Below are 16,670 nucleotides of genomic sequence, written 5' to 3'. Positions count from 1 at the left end.
AATCTGGCAACACTGGATGGCACAGTTTATTGTTCTCATGTTTAAGGGGGGAGGTTGGTGATCTGCTTAATTCTTGGTTGAGCATTGTTAAGCATGAATAATTAATTGAGTTTGTTTAGTTTCTAATTTCTGTGTTTTGTGTGACAGTTTACTTTACAGTTTACTTCTTTGTTGTTGTTAAAGTACATTTATTTGTTTTTCTTACGTTTCTTAAGTAAATCATGTAATTTTATGGCTCAATACTGTATGTTACCATAGACATTGTCCAACCCCACTCATACTGTGTTCATTTTACTTGTGCAGCTCTTAAAATGGGTCATAAATTGCCTTAAATGTATTTTTAAAAATTCTGCAGATACCCTGTAAATAGTGAAATAAAATTCCTTCCTTCATATTTGTGTATTGAAAATATTTTCAATACTGCTGCTTCAAATCGCATACAGATATAAAAAACTAAAGTTTCATCAAGTTTTATCATTATGGGATAATTTTATAGTTGGCTTTTTACAGTTGTGCTAACAGTTCAGACAATAGCTTAAACTTTTATGAAGTGTTGCTTTACTATATTTTAACCAGAAGCTTTCCACAGTGCAATTGGGTGGTTTTCAGTTTAGTTCGATTGGTGTAATTTAGCAGGCAATGTAATATATTTTAGGCACTAAAGTGTACTGAAGGTGACAAAATACAGCATTAGCTAGCTATTTGTAACATAAACATGATGTCTGTGAACACTTTCATTAAACCAGGTCAGTGCAAAATGTCTGGTAGAATGTATTTGCAAGCAATTCGATTTTCCAATGAAGATGTTTCACCACCCATCTCAATGACTTCATCAGCTGTTGGATGCTGGGGAATTCCAGCCATCAGACAGTTCCTAAAAGCCTTTTGGATCAGCGACAAATCGTCTTCAATAGATACATTAAAACATCAAGGCATGTGTGGAAATTTAATAACGAGTTGCTTAAAAAAAAATTCCCAGCACTTTTTTGAGAAAGGAAACCCACCATCTTTCCCATCAGACTCTGTCAGCCAGATGGGACCTGGTCAGGAGTTCAGCCAAGCTGCAGAGGTAAGGCACACCTGGATTTTATGACATCACAGGCCCTGAAAGGGGACACAAACTGATTTATTCATTACAAGAACCAGAAGCAGATAGTGCTACATGGATGTCTTTATATAGCCACTGGTGCTCATTGGAGGTAAACATCAAATAATGTTCACCAAATAAATCATCACCAGGTGTCCTGAAGAAGGCTGTTTTGCCGAAACGCATAGATCTACTTTTAACTAGTTGTAATGATTTAAGCCAAGTTCATTAAAGCTTTTTTATCTTACCACGTGAGTGCCTTGGAAGTATTTCGTCTACATAATCTGATTTATTCATTGTTTTTTTCTTTTCCTTTTGTTTCACTTTTTCTTTCGTTAGCTTGCCCACTCCCCACTCTAGTGTTATTTTTTTGCCTCTAATTCCATCTAAGTGAAAAACATATTGGTTTTATTGTCAGTTTATGTGTTACAGAATTGGAAGCTCAAAGGGCCTTTAGTCACCCCATATGTTTCATCACCCCCAGAAACGCTAATATACTGCAGCCTTTGAGTATGTATTCGTGTGTGCAGAGGGGCTCATAAAGCCATTTCTCTGCCTGTCGGCCTGCAGCGCTCTGAGTTCATGTGTGTTTAGATAGCTAGAAAGTAAACTCTAATGCTTTGCCAACTATGTGAGTGCTTACACACTTGAACAAATGAATACAATATGTATATGCACAAACCAAATCACACGCTCAGACAGATGCATGTATGCAAGTTGACCTGTTAAGAGTTCCTTCTCTTGTGACCTCAGGCCTGAAATAACAATATTTTGGTTTTTCTTTGTATGGAAATAAATTACAGGTCTCAAAGTCCCAACCACAGACTTAGCTACACAGGCAGCTACCAGCCACCCTCTTCTCAAGCATTTTCTCTTTTCCCTCCCGTTTGCTCTTAAAATCTCTCTTCTTCTCTAGTCTGTCCATCTTTTCCATTTTTGTTTCTCCCAGCTGTCCATTTTAGCTCAGTGTCGTTTCATGGATTCATTTAAATGCAGCAAAGTTTTAATAACAGGACCAAACCTTCTGTGCGATGCTCTAACCCCTGTCTGGTGTGTGTGGTATTTTCCCATAGTTCGCTCTTGCCCAGATCTCTCTCCTCCGCGTCATGGGGTACTGAACTGCAGTGAGCGGACCACCCCCTATAGACTGGAGTGTTTGGTGCGCTGTGAACAGGGCTATAGGCTGCAGGGCAGAGCTAGACTCACCTGTCTGGCCAACTCACAGTGGAGTGGACCACAGCCCCGGTGTGTCGGTAAGATCGCAGTTCTATGTGTGTTTATGTAGGGATAAAATGGCTGCAAATTGATGGAAAAATTGAAAAACCTACATTGTAGTGACCTACCTGAAGAGAAAACAGATTCATGAAGGGACTACAAGCTGTACAGATTAAAGCAATAATAACAGCTCTATTTGACCCTATGGACAAACCAGGGTTTTTCAAACCACAGTTTTCCCTTCAGAAAACATTTGTAATGCGCCTCCAATCCAATTATCACAAAAAAGCTTTGTGCTTTGTTACTTCTGAAACAAAACCTCAGCTTTCAAATCCTGTACATTTTATCACAAAATTAAAGCAATAAATGCCATTTTGACACTCTTAAATGTGGCATGACAGATAACTGTAGCAGTTTCAGTTCAAGTGGCAACGCGGAGCGCCACTTTATTACAAGTTATAGTGCGAAATAAACAAATGAACATTAGAAGGTATGTTAAAAGAAAAAGTACAGCTTCACTCAAATAGCTCAATCAGCGTTTCAACTGAAAGAAAGACATCAAATAAAACAGCTTGTGAACAATGTCAATTAACGTTGCGTTTACCTCAGTAAAGTTATCTAGTGTTCACAGTTTGTTATTTAGCTATAAAAACACTAGAGAGAGCAGTTTATTATATATGTATGTTTAAATAAATCTGTCATGAAGACAAGTTTTTACGAAAACTACCTTATGTGCAATTGAGTTGTATACAAACGTTTTTATTTGAGTGTGATTGTTTCTGAAATTAAAAACTCTCTTTAACTGGTAGTTGGGCAGAATTAGTGCACAGCAAGACTCATCGTCCTGCCAAATTTAAACTGTAATCACATATATTTTTGTGTAGTCAGCTACACAAAGTCAGCTGTGGCAGCCACTTAGCCAGTTTTTACCCACAAACCTACAGACAGAGCTGGGTAGATTACTTACAAACTGTAGTTCTTTACTGATGACCAATTACATGACAAAACTTTTAGTTAGTAGTGTATTGCATTACATTACACATTTTAGGTAATATATTCAGACTACTTTTTGATTACTTTTAGATGACTTTTGACCTAACTCGTTTATGACATTGATTTAAACAGTTAAATCTTGTACCATATTGATATAAAAATACAAAGAGAAAGAAAATATATTCCATTCATTGTTATTAACAACAAGAAGTGCATTAAACACTACATTACGTCAAGGTTTCCCAAACTGGGGTTCGTAAAGGAACTGCAGGGGGTTTGTGAGTTTAATTAAAAGCTAATAATTCATAAAAATGTCAAATTAAAATGAATAATTTTAAAATAACATCAATCCATTAGAACACTTACTAAAAAATTAAATATTTTATTTGTTTACCTCCATGTCATGTGTAGGTTATTTTAGAAAGGAACATTTAAAAGATGAAAAAGAGGAATTAAGGAGAATCAATAAATTACAAATAATTTATTGCTCTTATGTGAATAATATGCAATTATGTAATCAATAAAACTGTAACTGTAGTCTGATTATGAGTATTTAAAAATATAATTTAATCTAATTACAAGTAGTTCGTTTTGTAATCTGATTACCTAATCCAGATTACATGTAATCAGTTACTACCCAGCTCGGCCTATAGACACCTTATGCTTGGCTTCCTATATAAAAGCAAAAGGCATCTGTGAGCATGGCAAGTCAAAATACTCTTTTATAGCTTTTAAAAACTTGCTTCTTAAATAACTGTATGTTTTTTGATCTGTCCATCCCTACCTACTGTCAGTCAGCATTGCTTTGCTCTTCTCGATTTCTTCGATCTTTGTAGTTGGATCGTTTGGACTGATTTTCCAGCAATGCCTTTGGCCCATTTAAGTTGTATGACATGTTTTCTTGTCTTCACTGTAATTCTTTCACTCGATTTCTTTCTGTGCTCATCATTCTCTCTTGCTTTGGCAGTACAGGGTGATCCAGATGTCAGACTGAAAATCATTTGCTTGTGCGAGTATGCGTGTGTTGAGGTTGTTTCCAAGAATGTCAAGCAGTGTGGTCAACAACCGCTCTTACATTTCCCTTTCTGGAGATATTTTTGCATGCTCTCTCTCACTCTCTTTGTGGAAAATGCTTGTTGTTTATGTTTGACTGTGTTTCTTTTTCTTTCTCTCTTTCTAAGAGGTGCGCTGTCCTCCGATTGTTACTTTGAAGCATATCAGTTTGTCACCCCCTGCCTGTGGAGAGAATGAGGTCAGGACTGGAGCGTCGTGTCAGTTAACCTGTCCTCGTGGTTACAGTCTCATCAGTAACTCTGAAGTCAAATGTCTGCCTTCTGGAAACTGGAGTGACAATCTACATAAAGCAACCTGTAAAGGTGATTTGTTTTCGGTTTGTGTTTATAATGACAAACAATAATATGTTTTGCATGTCCTTGTGCATATACATCTACACATGTGGCTGAAACCTCCCTGTTTGTTCTGATGTAAAATGATGTGTTGCAATGGGACAGATGTGCTGCCAGTAAAACAGGTGCATTAAATTTGTTGCTGCGAAACCTTAAGATGATGAAGAACAGAATAAGTGGAAGATCATCAAACAAAGTTGCACCATTGTATAAAACTAAAGAGTTCCAAGATCATAAAACATCAAAACCGCCCCTCCAAGCTGGAACCAACCAAAGGATCAATTAGTTTTGGCCTTCACTTCTGAACCTCTAAGATTTACTGATGAGAGGAGAGATTGTGTTTTCTGTTATTTATGTGAGTTTGTGGCTCATCAGTGTCTATAGAGATTAGGGCAGAAGACAGAGTTTGCATCTGATGCGGGTTCTTTCTAGGACCTATTAGTCTAATGATAAAGAATTTGTTTAGCTTGGAGGGACAACAGAGGCTGTGTGATTAATAAGCTCTACTCCAAGCTGGATGTGATATTAATAGTCAGTCAATAGCTGTCAACACAGCAACACCAACAAATGCTCTGTGCACATAGACTTCACATGAATCTATTCATGTAAAAATGAGAGTTGTATCATTAAAGGAACAGACATATGGGTTTGGAACGATGTGAGGGTGAGGAAATCATGACAGAACTTAAATTTTTGTTCTCTTTTGGCCCTATTACTGTACCAGTGAAGTATTTGTTTGGCTTGGATAGAGAGTGCAGACTACGTGATTAGCATGTTATACTCTGAGCGTTGGGTAAAGAGCGGAGGTTCGCCAGATGGATGCTAGGCAACGGCGTTCTGAATCCGCGCTGTCTGAGCTTGACGAGCGCGCCAGCTTGCTTCCCCCGTCTGCGCGTCCTGAAGCGTTCGATCAGCGCCACAGCTCCCCCGACAACAATGTCCAGCAAAACATCCGAATAGTCGAAAACCGGTGAAATATCGGGTGGTGTGTACTTCCGAATGTCCAGCAATTTGTCTCTGGTGAAACTGATTGCAGGGATATAACTAAAGACAGGACAAACTAACAAAAACATAAAAACAACTGCAGAGCACGCCACGGAGGCAGCCATCAGCGTCGGCGCCATTGTGAAGCCAGAGGTGTATCGTTATATGATAACGATACACCTCTGTAAATAGATCATATCACCGCAACACCAACTACTTCGCAACATGAATCTAGACTCACATCATCAAACAAAGAGTTCACCCAAGAATCATTTATTCACCCTCATGTTTTAAACTCCCTTGACTTTATCTGTTCCAGTGAACACGAATGGTGATATTTAGCAGAATGTTCACACTGTTTTTTCTATACATTAAAAAAAGCATTTTTGTCTTTATTTTCCAAGTAAAAATATCTAAACAGTAAACATTAGCAACTTTCTTCTTGAGTATGTTTTTTTTTTGGTCTGTCCTTAAAGATTTGCCACTGACAAGATGGATTTTTTATTTTTTTTTGTCTATGCTGCATGACTGTGACTTTTTTTGCCAAAAACGTAAACACGTCAGGAAAAAAAAGTACCAAACTGGACATTTTCACTTAGGGGTGTACTCACTTTTGTGGCCAGCGGTTTAGACATTAATGGCTGTGTGTTGAGTTATTTTGAGGGGACAGCAAATTTACACTGTTATACAAGCTGTGTACTCACAGTACTCACTACTTTACATTGTAGCAAAGTGTCATTTCTTCAGTGTTGTCACGTGAAAAGATATAATAAAATTTTTACAAAAATGTGAGGGGTGTACTCACTTCTGTGAGATACTGTATATATATATGTGTATATATATATTTTACATTTATCAAAATATCATCTTTTTTGTTCCATAAAAGAAACTTACTCTTACAGGTTTGAAACAACATGAGATTGAGTAAATGGCGACAGAGTTTTCATTTTTGACTATTTAGACTTTTTTTTTTAAATGATAAAAACGTTCCACTCCAAAAGGGATGACTTTTTACATTACAGATGTTTTACATAGCGCATACGATGAGATAGCTAGAGGTAATGAGTGAAATCATTATGGCATGTTTACATCAGTAATTAAATCAGTAATTGGTAATGGGGTTGACGTTATGGAGACTTTCGAGCCCTGAACTGATTTTCTCCTCTGTAGATATAGAGCCTCCATGGATTCAGTGTCCTGGTGATGTCATCACAGAGACAGATGAACATCAGAGGTCAGCTAACATCAGTTTGAGTGCACCCATGCTTGGGGACAATTCTGGAGATGAGGTGAGTTTTACATCAGCTCTTTAATTTTTTATTTTCCATTTTGAGTCAAAGGAGCAGGTTTTGTGTATTTGTTTTAAAATTAGGTTTTGCCTTTCTTCCTCAGGTTGTGGTGCAGGTGACCCCTGTTCTAAACCCCATGCAGCCTTTCCCTGTAGGAACTGAGTTCATAACTTACACAGCAACCGACCGCACAGGAAACAAGGCCAACTGCTCTTTCACTGTTACTGTAGTTGGTGAGGTTGGATTCCATCTACAACTGATAGTAATTTACATGGTCTTATTTAAATGTTGTGTTTTTGCCAAAGCACTATAATATATAAATTTTTGCCATTTGCAGTATAATAGCTTTGTTCTATACTCTGTTCTCTTAGATACGGAACCCCCCTTGATTGACAGGTGTCGATCTCCACCCACCGTTAAAGCCACTGGGAAAAAAACTGCAGTATACTGGGAAGAACCTCAGTTTTCAGACAATTCTGGTAAATACAAGTTTAATTTTTAAGAGCGTGAAAAAGACAAAAAAGTGTTTAAAGGTGCACTAAGCAGAATTTAAAGTTAGGCTGCATGTTTTCTGGCAAATTATATCATCAGTTACTCCTTTAAATAGGAGAAAGGGTACTCATGAATATAAATTCGGTCGTACTCAAATAATTTAACATGATTTTTTACTATTTTAATAAATATAGACCGCAAATAGAGGAACAATGTCAATTGTTAGGCCATGTTTATACTTTATTTTTATGTTCAGATAAAATAGTAAACAGGTCCAGGAAATTGTAGGCCTTACTGGAATGATCTTGAATCTGGTGCGTGAGAAAATGAATCTTCAGGAATTGACGTTTGGTACAATCATCACAGAGAGGCTTTGATTCAGGACACCTGTGGAGGTTGAATTAACTTTTAGTAGCTGCAAGGAATGGAAATGGTTTGATTTATGAACATTTTAAGAACTCTGGGAAGGAAATGCTTTCCTACAAAAAATATTTATTGATTTGGCACCTTAAGCAGCGATAAGGATTGGAGTCAGGATTTTGGTCTTGGACAGGTAAAATGACTTTAGTTTTATCCTAGAACTGCAAAAACAGTGAACAAAGAAAGAAATTAAGTTTATGATACAGTGGTTATGGAGTATGGAGTTAACCACAGTTGTTGTGTTAGAATAAAACAAGATAAGAAAAGATAAGATAAGATAAATAATTTGTGCACACAAATGCATTTGTGCAACTGCACATGCACTGCAGATTCCGCAAGATAATTAATTTTGTTCTTAACCAGTTCAGACGTGAATACACAGACACACACACACTTTTCCAGAGAGAAGTTCCAGGGCTATTCCAAACTGTCTGACAAATGTCTGGGTCTGCCGGGTTTTGGAGGGAGTTTTGTCTGTACTAAATATAAATCAGCGTCAGGGTGTGGGCATGGAAAAACAAAACATGCTGACGTTGGGGTAGTGTGGTGTGACGTTGACAAGCAGCCTCAGTGTGGTCACAAAACCTTATTTTAGTAGATATATGTATGAAGGTTTCATTACAGTTGTGGCTACTGATATGTGCATGCAAATAAGCATGTGTGTCTTTGAGTGTGTAGAGTGTATATGATCCTTGAAAGACTCTATTGTCTGACCACAGTGTAGCACCCTTAGTTCTGTGTCATTAAACAATCTAGCAATTACTCTCCTCTGGCACCAAGGCCTATTATTCCCAGGCCTCATGAGGAGCAGTACAGTAGCATAGCACCCTTTGTAGGACTTTGTGGTTGACCAGAGCGAGTCCTTGTGGAGCTCCACATTGCTCCCTGTGGTAATGTCTGTGAAAGTACCTGTTACATCATTGGCTAATGGCAGATTGCACAACTAAAGCGATGTGTCTGCAATATTGCAAACAGATGCAAGCGTATATACACTACATGGCCAATAGTATGTGTACACCCGCCTCTAATTAACGGGTTTAGCTATTCTAGTAATTCCAGTGAAGATAAATCTTAATACTACACCACACAGTGACGTTCTAGGGAATTGTGTGCTTCCAAATTTGTTGCAACATTTTGGGGAAGACACTTTTATGCTCGAGCATAATGATACCCTAGTGCACAAAGCAAAGTCTGCAGAAAAACTGATAACTGAGTCTGGTGTGTAAGAACTTCTCTGGCCTTCACAAAGCCCAGACCTAGCCTCAACTGAACACCTTTGGGATGAATTGGACACGCTTTTGTCTGAATGGGAACAAATCCTGCAGCCATGTTCCAGCATCTAGTAGAAAGCCTTCCCAGAACTCTGTAAGTGGTTATAGCTGCAAAGAGAGAGATTACTAGAGATGTTTTGTTTGTTTGTTTTTGCAAATTAAATATACAGGCACATATTGATTTTATATAACATTACATGAGGTATTCACTACTGTACCAAAGTTTGGGGTCAGTAAGATGTTTAAATGTTTTTGAATTAAGTCTTTTATGCTCAACAAGGCAGTAAAAGTGATACTGTGAAATTGTTTTCTTATTTAATATATTTTAAAATGCAGTTTATTCCTGTGATGGCAAAACTGAATTTTACCAGCCATTACACTAGTCTAATGTCACATGATCCTTCAGAAATCATTCTAATATGCTGCTAACTGAAAACCTGTTGCTGTTGATCAATTTAATGCATCTGTTATGAATAAAAGTATCAAGTTTTTTTTTTTTTTAATCTTACTGGACCCAAACTTTTGAATGGTTGTCTATATAATAGTGTGCTGCTTCCTAGCCTGTATTAAGTAATTTACTTGTTTATTTTTCCTTCTCAGGAGCCTATCTGAATATCTCTAGTACTCACTCATCTGGAGATGTATTTCCTGTTGGAGAAACTGTAGTGTACTACACAGCCACTGACCCTTCTGGAAACAACCGTACCTGTGAACTCATCATTACTGTACAAGGTACTGTATGTTTGCATGGTTGATTCATTGTTGATTAAGAAATGTCATTCCACACAGCATGTTTTATTTTCTTAAGAAATAAAGTACTCTGCTATAATCTGACTTTGGATCTATCTAGCCAGTTAAGCTAAATGCTGTGATTTTTTTCCAGATTACACTGTTCCTATTTAAATAAACTAATTAATTCAGTGGCGCTAAAGGCTGTTTCTAACCTCAGGTTCAACCTGTGAGAAGCCATTCGTGCCAGTGAATGGGGATTTCTCATGTGCCAAGACAGAGGAAGGAACAAACTGCTCTCTGATATGCAGACAGGGTTACAGTCTCACCCATGATGCCGTGCACAGCTACTTTTGTGCCAATAATGGACTCTGGGAGCCGCCCCGTTCACCAGACAGACCTGATTGCTCCCGTGAGTATTGCTTCACTCTTGCTCAACATTTGTCTTTCATTATTGCTCTACGTATTTTCCAATTACAGATTCAGACATATACTGTCTTAGACACTGCACAGACAAATCTCCTAATTTTTATGCTTTTCTTTTAGCTTATGTATGTAAAAGGTATTATGTATGTATGTGTGTCCCCTATCTCCCATTTACAGTGAACAGAATTGCAAACAATGGCTTTAAACCCTTTGAGATGCTATTTAAAGCATCCCACTGTGATGACCTTGACTTGCTAAAGTCCTTCACGGGGGAGTTTTCAACTGTTCTTAAAGATATGGTGAGATCTGACACACAAGTGTATAGACATGTACAGTACATGTACTGTGGCCACATGACTTGAATTATATCTTGTTATCCCTCATTGTTTTTTTTCTTCTTTTTTTTTTTTTTTTAAATAATCATAATCCCATAGGTTCCTAAAATCTGCGGTGGAGATAATGTTACCTGCAAACTGGAAATGACTTTACCTGGACAGTGTCTGGAGTATAACTATGATTATCCAAATGGATTTGCTATTGGTAAATAATGGCATGCCTTTTCACTAGGCTGTGTTATTATTGTTTTTGGTAATTGAAATAAAGCTGAAATGAAATAAAATAATATTAAACAAACACATTTTTTTAAATAAATGTAAATTGAAGATTGCTAGATTAATTACTAACTAAAATGAAAATTAATTAAATTAAATATATTAAATATTAATTTTCACTGATAAGATTGTTTTTAAAATTGTTTTCCCCCCACATGAACACTTTTTTAAAACTATTAAACTATTTTTTCTTACATTTATTTTTCAATTATTTTCTTATAGATTAAATTGGTCATAAACTGTCATTTCTTTTTTCTCCTCCTCAGGTGCTGGAGGATGGGGCAGTAATTGGGGCTCTCAAAATGGCCAGGACTACGCATATTTTGACACTGGTTTTGCTCCAGAGCACCACTTGCAGCAAGATGGTTCATCACAGCATGGCTATCACATGAGGACCAAACGCCATCGTAAAATCACTGGCCCTACCAGAGAGCAAAAGATACAAATTCATTTCAACATCACAGGTAGAGAAATACCAACTATTAGGCTAACTAGTTAGGCCCTGTGCCTAATTCAAAATCAGTTTTACATCCAAAGCTAGTTGCAACTTCTCCCAACACCATTCCTTTTTCCCAGCAAGCATCCCACTGCCCTTGTCGAGGAATGACTCAGCGGAAATAGTCAATCAAAGACGTTTACTGAGGGCACTTGAGCAGCTGACCAACCGGCTTAAGCGGACACTGAGCAAGCAACCGTTCTCTACCTTCCATGTGTCATCAGAGATGATCGTAGCGGACCCCAAATCCTTGGAAAGTAAAAAAAAAGCAACGCTGTACTGCCGGCCAGGGTCTGTTCTCAAAGGCAGGGTGTGTGGTGAGTTTAAAAATGAACTACATTCAATGAAATCCACAAGATACATTCAAAAGGGCACATCTGATATAGATTCCAGACTAAAAATGTGACAGGCATTTAAGTGTTTGTGGGTTAGGGTGAAGAGCTTCAAACGTCTGGAAAACATTTGCCACAATTTAACTGCAAGTTTACCATAAAAAAAACGGTTTTGCAAATTGCCAGCCAGTTGCATATGAATTGGTAACAAACACCTTTGTGACCTCCTTGTTGGTTTTGACCCATAGTGCAATGCCCAGTAGGGACGTATTTCTCCCTGGAGTATGGCGAGTGTGAGAGCTGCTGGAGAGGGTCGTATCAGGATGAGGAGGGGCAGATGGAGTGTAAGTCATGCCCAGATGGCTTCTCCACTCCGTACCTCCATTCACGCAGCCTGGCAGAGTGCAAAGGTAATCAGTAAACTTGATTTATTTATCTAAAATTATCTGTCTGTATGTTTGTTCATAAACCTACTCATCACTCCATTCCAGTAGAAAACCACTTATACTGTAGATGGGATCTCAAAGTGTGTCTCTGTGATTGTGTGTGTGCGCATACCTGCATGTGTGTGCATGTTTCCAGCGCAGTGCCAGCCTGGCAGCTCGTCATTAACCGGGTTGGAGACCTGTGAGTCCTGTCCTTTAGGGGAATACCAGCCAGATTTCGGCTCTCGGGCCTGTCTGCCCTGCCCTCCCACCACAACCACTGTCAATAGAGGGGCTCTAGATGTCAAAGAGTGCGGTGGTGAGATGTAACAACTGAAGAATTATCGCTAAAACACACCTAAGAAGTACTTAAACATATGTGACCCTGGAGCACAAAACCAGTCTCAAGTCGCTGAGGTATATTTTTAGCAATTGCCAAAAAAACATTGTATGGGTCAAAATTATCGATTTTTTTTTATGCCAAAAATCATTAGGATATTAAGTAAAGATCATGTTCCATGAAGATATTTTGTAAATTTCTTACCATAAATATATCAAAACTTAATTTCTGATTAGTAATATCTAATATGCATTGCTAAGAACTTCATTTGGACAACTTTAAAGGCGATTTCCTCAATATTTCGATTTTTTTGTACCCTCAGATTCCAGATTTTCAAATCCAAATCTCAGCCAAATATTGTCCTATTCTAACAAACCATACATTAATGAAAAGCTTATTTATTCAGCTTTCAGATGATGTATAACTCTCAATTTAAAAAAATTGGCCCTTATGACTGGTTTTGTGGTCCGGGGTCACATATAAGATAAACATAAAAGCTAGATTTATAAGAAAATTACCATTTGGTTTCTCTTTCTTTCTGTCTTTCCAGTACCATGTTCCGCAGGTCATTTCTCCCGGACAGGTCTTGTTCCGTGTTACCCATGTCCCAGAGATTATTACCAGCCTGAGGAGGGCCGTTCCTACTGCCTTTCTTGCCCCTTTTATGGTACCACCACAATAACAGGGGCCAAAGCTATCCAGCAGTGCTCCAGTATGTTTTTTACATTTATTCCAGTCATTTTATTTCTCTTTGTTTTCCTGCCATTCAGTACACTACCATTCAATTTTGTGTCTTGTGCTCACCAAAGCTTTTATTTAATTTATTTAACAAAAATACAGTACAAAAAAGTTGTATTGTAAAATGTTATTACAATTTAAAATATTTATAATGTAATTTATTCCTGTGATGTAAAGCTGAATTTTCAGCATCATTACTCCAGTCTTCAGTGTCACATGATCCTTCAGAAATCATTCTAATATGCTGGCTTGGTGCTTAAGAAACACTTCTTATTATTATCAATTTTGAAAATGGTTGTATTGCTTAATATTTTTAGGATTCTTTGATGAATAGTAAGTTAAAAAGAACAGCATTTATTTGAAATAGAAATACGTTGTAACATTATAAATGTCTTTACTGTCATTTCTGATCAATTTAATGTGTCCTTGCTGAATAAAAGTATTAAGTTCTTTAAAAATCTTAGTGACCCCAAACTTTTGAATGGTAGTGTATGTGTCCAGATCTGATGCTGGGTATGAATAGTTTATGCACGTAATGTCTGCGTCACCAGTGGGACCAGTAACCAGAATTTCAAAAATAATGGTTGTTTCCACTCGTCAGTTGTCTGCTAAACAGCTTATTATAGGTAGGCTTGGTAAGCGGTAGCATTTTAACATAAATAAATGTCACGCTTCACCTTTAATGTGATATGAAGTGATGCTTGTGCAAGACCATGGAGTGTAGAGCGTTTCTTCATTCATTCATCAATGGAATATATAGGTCATTTTCAGACTTTGGGTAGGTGTATGAACGACTTGCAATGAGAATCCAATGCATATAATGGAATCTGATTCTCTGTACACGCAGGAAAAAAAGTGCCTCAGTGTGGAAAAGATGAGGATGATGAATGCCTTTGGAAAATGTTTTCCAGTTTTGACAGCAAATTCTCCTCTTTCACATCTTTTTTATGCGTGTGTTGTGCTTATTCTGTCTTTTTCATTTTCTCATTTCTGTCTCCTCCTTGTACTTTTTTTCCCTCTTTTCTCTTGGTCTGACTCAGGCTTTGGCTCTAGTTTCCTGCCTAAAGAGGAAAGTGCAACTGCAGCGCCAGAAGTTGTTGTGAGAAAGGGTTATCAAGCCAGTAGCCAGGTGAGTCGTCTTCTCACTATCAGTAGTTGGTACCCAAATCTTTTAAATGAATCTTTGAAATGTGTTCTTTGTATGTTGGGATCACATACAGTGACCCTAAAAAGAATTGGGACCTATAAATGTATATATGCCTTTGCATTAAATACTAAATACCAAGTGTATTATTTGAAGGAAAGATAGCACAAACAACATTTCACAAAAGTATTGGATCATGTTCCTAATTTATGTGATCCTAATTTAAGTTGCGTGAAATTGAAAAAAACTGACATCATAAAATCACTAAATAGTTTTTACTTTAGTTAAAATATTACTAAAGAAAGTTATTGTATCATTTTGTTTGAAGGTGCCAATTGCGTTGCCATTTTTTAAATGAAATTTATTAAATGACATTCAGATATGTTTTTGGTGAATAGTGAACCTTACCTATTGTTGTTGCCTATTGTATTGTTGGTGTCACAGCACCCCCTGTGGGCTGAAGTAAAATAGCTGAAAAGGTAGTTCTTCTCTCTGCTGCAGATGTTCCATGAATGTCTCCTGAATCCGTGTCAAAACCAAGGCACTTGTGAGGAAGTCGGCGTTGGATATGTATGCACCTGTCTTCCAGGATTCACAGGTTTGGCATGTTCTGTTGCCATAACTCACTAGTAACACTGAAAAACCAGCTGTTAAGTTCAGTCAGTTTCTAACCTTTGTCCTATGTACCGTTTTCTCGTACTTTCTGTAGTTCTGCGTACTGCAATGTGTATCAAATGGTTTTTGGGACAACTCGGTTGAGCCAACTAAATTAGTTTTAATAATTCAGTTAGTCTGGTAATATACTATATAATGTTGATAGATTTACCTCAGCCTCTGTGATTTAGATGAATCACTGCCCACTTTTTTCCTCATTTTCCTCATCCATTGCCTTACAGGAGCCAAGTGTGAGAGCGACATTGATGAATGTGATTCTACTCCTTGTCAAAATGGTGGCTTGTGCAGAGATGGCATGGGAGATTTCCAGTGTCAGTGTCAGCCTGGGTTTGTAGGTAAGAGAAAAGTGACATCAGCTCAGCTTCACACTGGGGAATCCCAATGTAACTGTAAAAGCTGAGTTCTACGGTTGAAATGTTTGAGGCAATTAAACCCCAAATCCCAAATTCCTCTCTGTTGAGGGTTCTGAAACTTTCCTTTAGTCTAACCATTGTGATGGATTTAGCTGTCTCTGAATCTCTTGAGTCTGGCAGTGGAACTACACAAGCTCTCATTCTCAGAACCTTACAGCACTTTTTCCATTCAGGTCTCCTCTTTAAAACGTGGCCATGATTAAGCATGTGGGTGCCCTAGATATAGAGAATTGAATTGAAGTGTTTTTGTTCTTTTTCAACTGTGTGTCTGGGGTGTTTTATTTGAGGTGGCAAGAGAGGCAAAATTTGAAAACAATATAATAAAAGTACGAAGACAAATCAAAACAAATATAATGAAATATGATCTCAAACAGTGTGTAAACTGTTTAATATTTTTAAAGTAATAATATTCAACATTAGCCAAGTTTCCATCCACTTGTACTGTTCTGTTATTGACAAAGTAAAAATGCCTAAAAAGTTTGCACAATCATTTTCCTTTTTTACTGATAAAATGTGCGTAATGACATCGTCATTTTAAAAAATTGTATGGTAAAAGAAATCTGCCCAGAGACTGTGATTAAACTTAAGGTTGATTAAATAGTATGGTAATATAAATTCTAATAGGAATATTTAAGTATTGGCTGCTTGTTGATTGTCACCAGTGTGAGGTAAAATGATATTCCATATGTTTTTGTGTGTTATATTTTGTCTCTGGAAGGCTTGATGTGTGAGGCAGAGGTGAACGAGTGCAGCTCTTCTCCATGTTTGAATGAAGGACTCTGTGTGGATGAAGTGAATCACTTTATATGCAGCTGTCCAGATGGATTCACAGGTCAGCACCGCACCTCTGCTACACCTGTCCACTTACATACGTGTATGTGACCCTGGAGCACAAAACCAGTCTTAAGTCGCTGGGGTATATTTGTAGCAATAGCCAAAAATACATTGTATGGGTCAAAATTATAGATTTTTCTTTTATGCCAAAAATCATTAGGACATTAAGTAAAGATCACGTTCCATGAAGATATTTAGTAAATTTCCTACTGTAAATATATCAAAACTTAATTTTTGTTTAGTAATATGCATTGCTAAGAACTTAATTTGGACAACTTTAAAGGCGATTTTCTCAATATTTAGATTTTTTTGCACCTTCAGATTCCTGATATTCAAATAGTTGTATCTCA

General features: G+C 37.3%; 1 protein-coding gene across 1 annotated transcript in view; it reads left to right on the top strand.

The window, feature by feature from the left end:
- The first annotated feature begins 1,020 nt into the window (after positions 1–1,020).
- LOC107563152 (sushi, von Willebrand factor type A, EGF and pentraxin domain-containing protein 1-like) overlaps positions 1,021–16,670 on the top strand; it is a 33,344-nt gene continuing 17,694 nt past the window's right edge. Inside the window, exons 1-19 of the mRNA XM_016247950.1 lie at positions 1,021–1,069; positions 2,161–2,340; positions 4,477–4,671; positions 6,856–6,974; positions 7,078–7,207; positions 7,346–7,453; positions 9,758–9,889; positions 10,107–10,298; positions 10,490–10,611; positions 10,747–10,852; positions 11,190–11,387; positions 11,500–11,736; positions 12,000–12,161; positions 12,334–12,495; positions 13,067–13,228; positions 14,295–14,383; positions 14,900–14,996; positions 15,295–15,408; positions 16,205–16,318. Coding sequence (XP_016103436.1) covers positions 6,948–6,974; positions 7,078–7,207; positions 7,346–7,453; positions 9,758–9,889; positions 10,107–10,298; positions 10,490–10,611; positions 10,747–10,852; positions 11,190–11,387; positions 11,500–11,736; positions 12,000–12,161; positions 12,334–12,495; positions 13,067–13,228; positions 14,295–14,383; positions 14,900–14,996; positions 15,295–15,408; positions 16,205–16,318 — 2,152 coding nt within the window. The 5' untranslated portion in view covers positions 1,021–1,069; positions 2,161–2,340; positions 4,477–4,671; positions 6,856–6,947. The remainder of the gene's footprint in view (positions 1,070–2,160; positions 2,341–4,476; positions 4,672–6,855; positions 6,975–7,077; positions 7,208–7,345; positions 7,454–9,757; positions 9,890–10,106; positions 10,299–10,489; positions 10,612–10,746; positions 10,853–11,189; positions 11,388–11,499; positions 11,737–11,999; positions 12,162–12,333; positions 12,496–13,066; positions 13,229–14,294; positions 14,384–14,899; positions 14,997–15,294; positions 15,409–16,204; positions 16,319–16,670) is intronic.

Source organism: Sinocyclocheilus grahami, unplaced genomic scaffold (assembly GCF_001515645.1).
Source record: "Sinocyclocheilus grahami isolate Dianchi unplaced genomic scaffold, SAMN03320097.WGS_v1.1 scaffold24.1, whole genome shotgun sequence".
Lineage (NCBI taxonomy): Eukaryota > Metazoa > Chordata > Actinopteri > Cypriniformes > Cyprinidae > Sinocyclocheilus > Sinocyclocheilus grahami.
The sequence above is the reverse complement of the archived record's forward strand: the minus strand, read 5'-3'. Positions and strand labels throughout refer to the sequence as shown.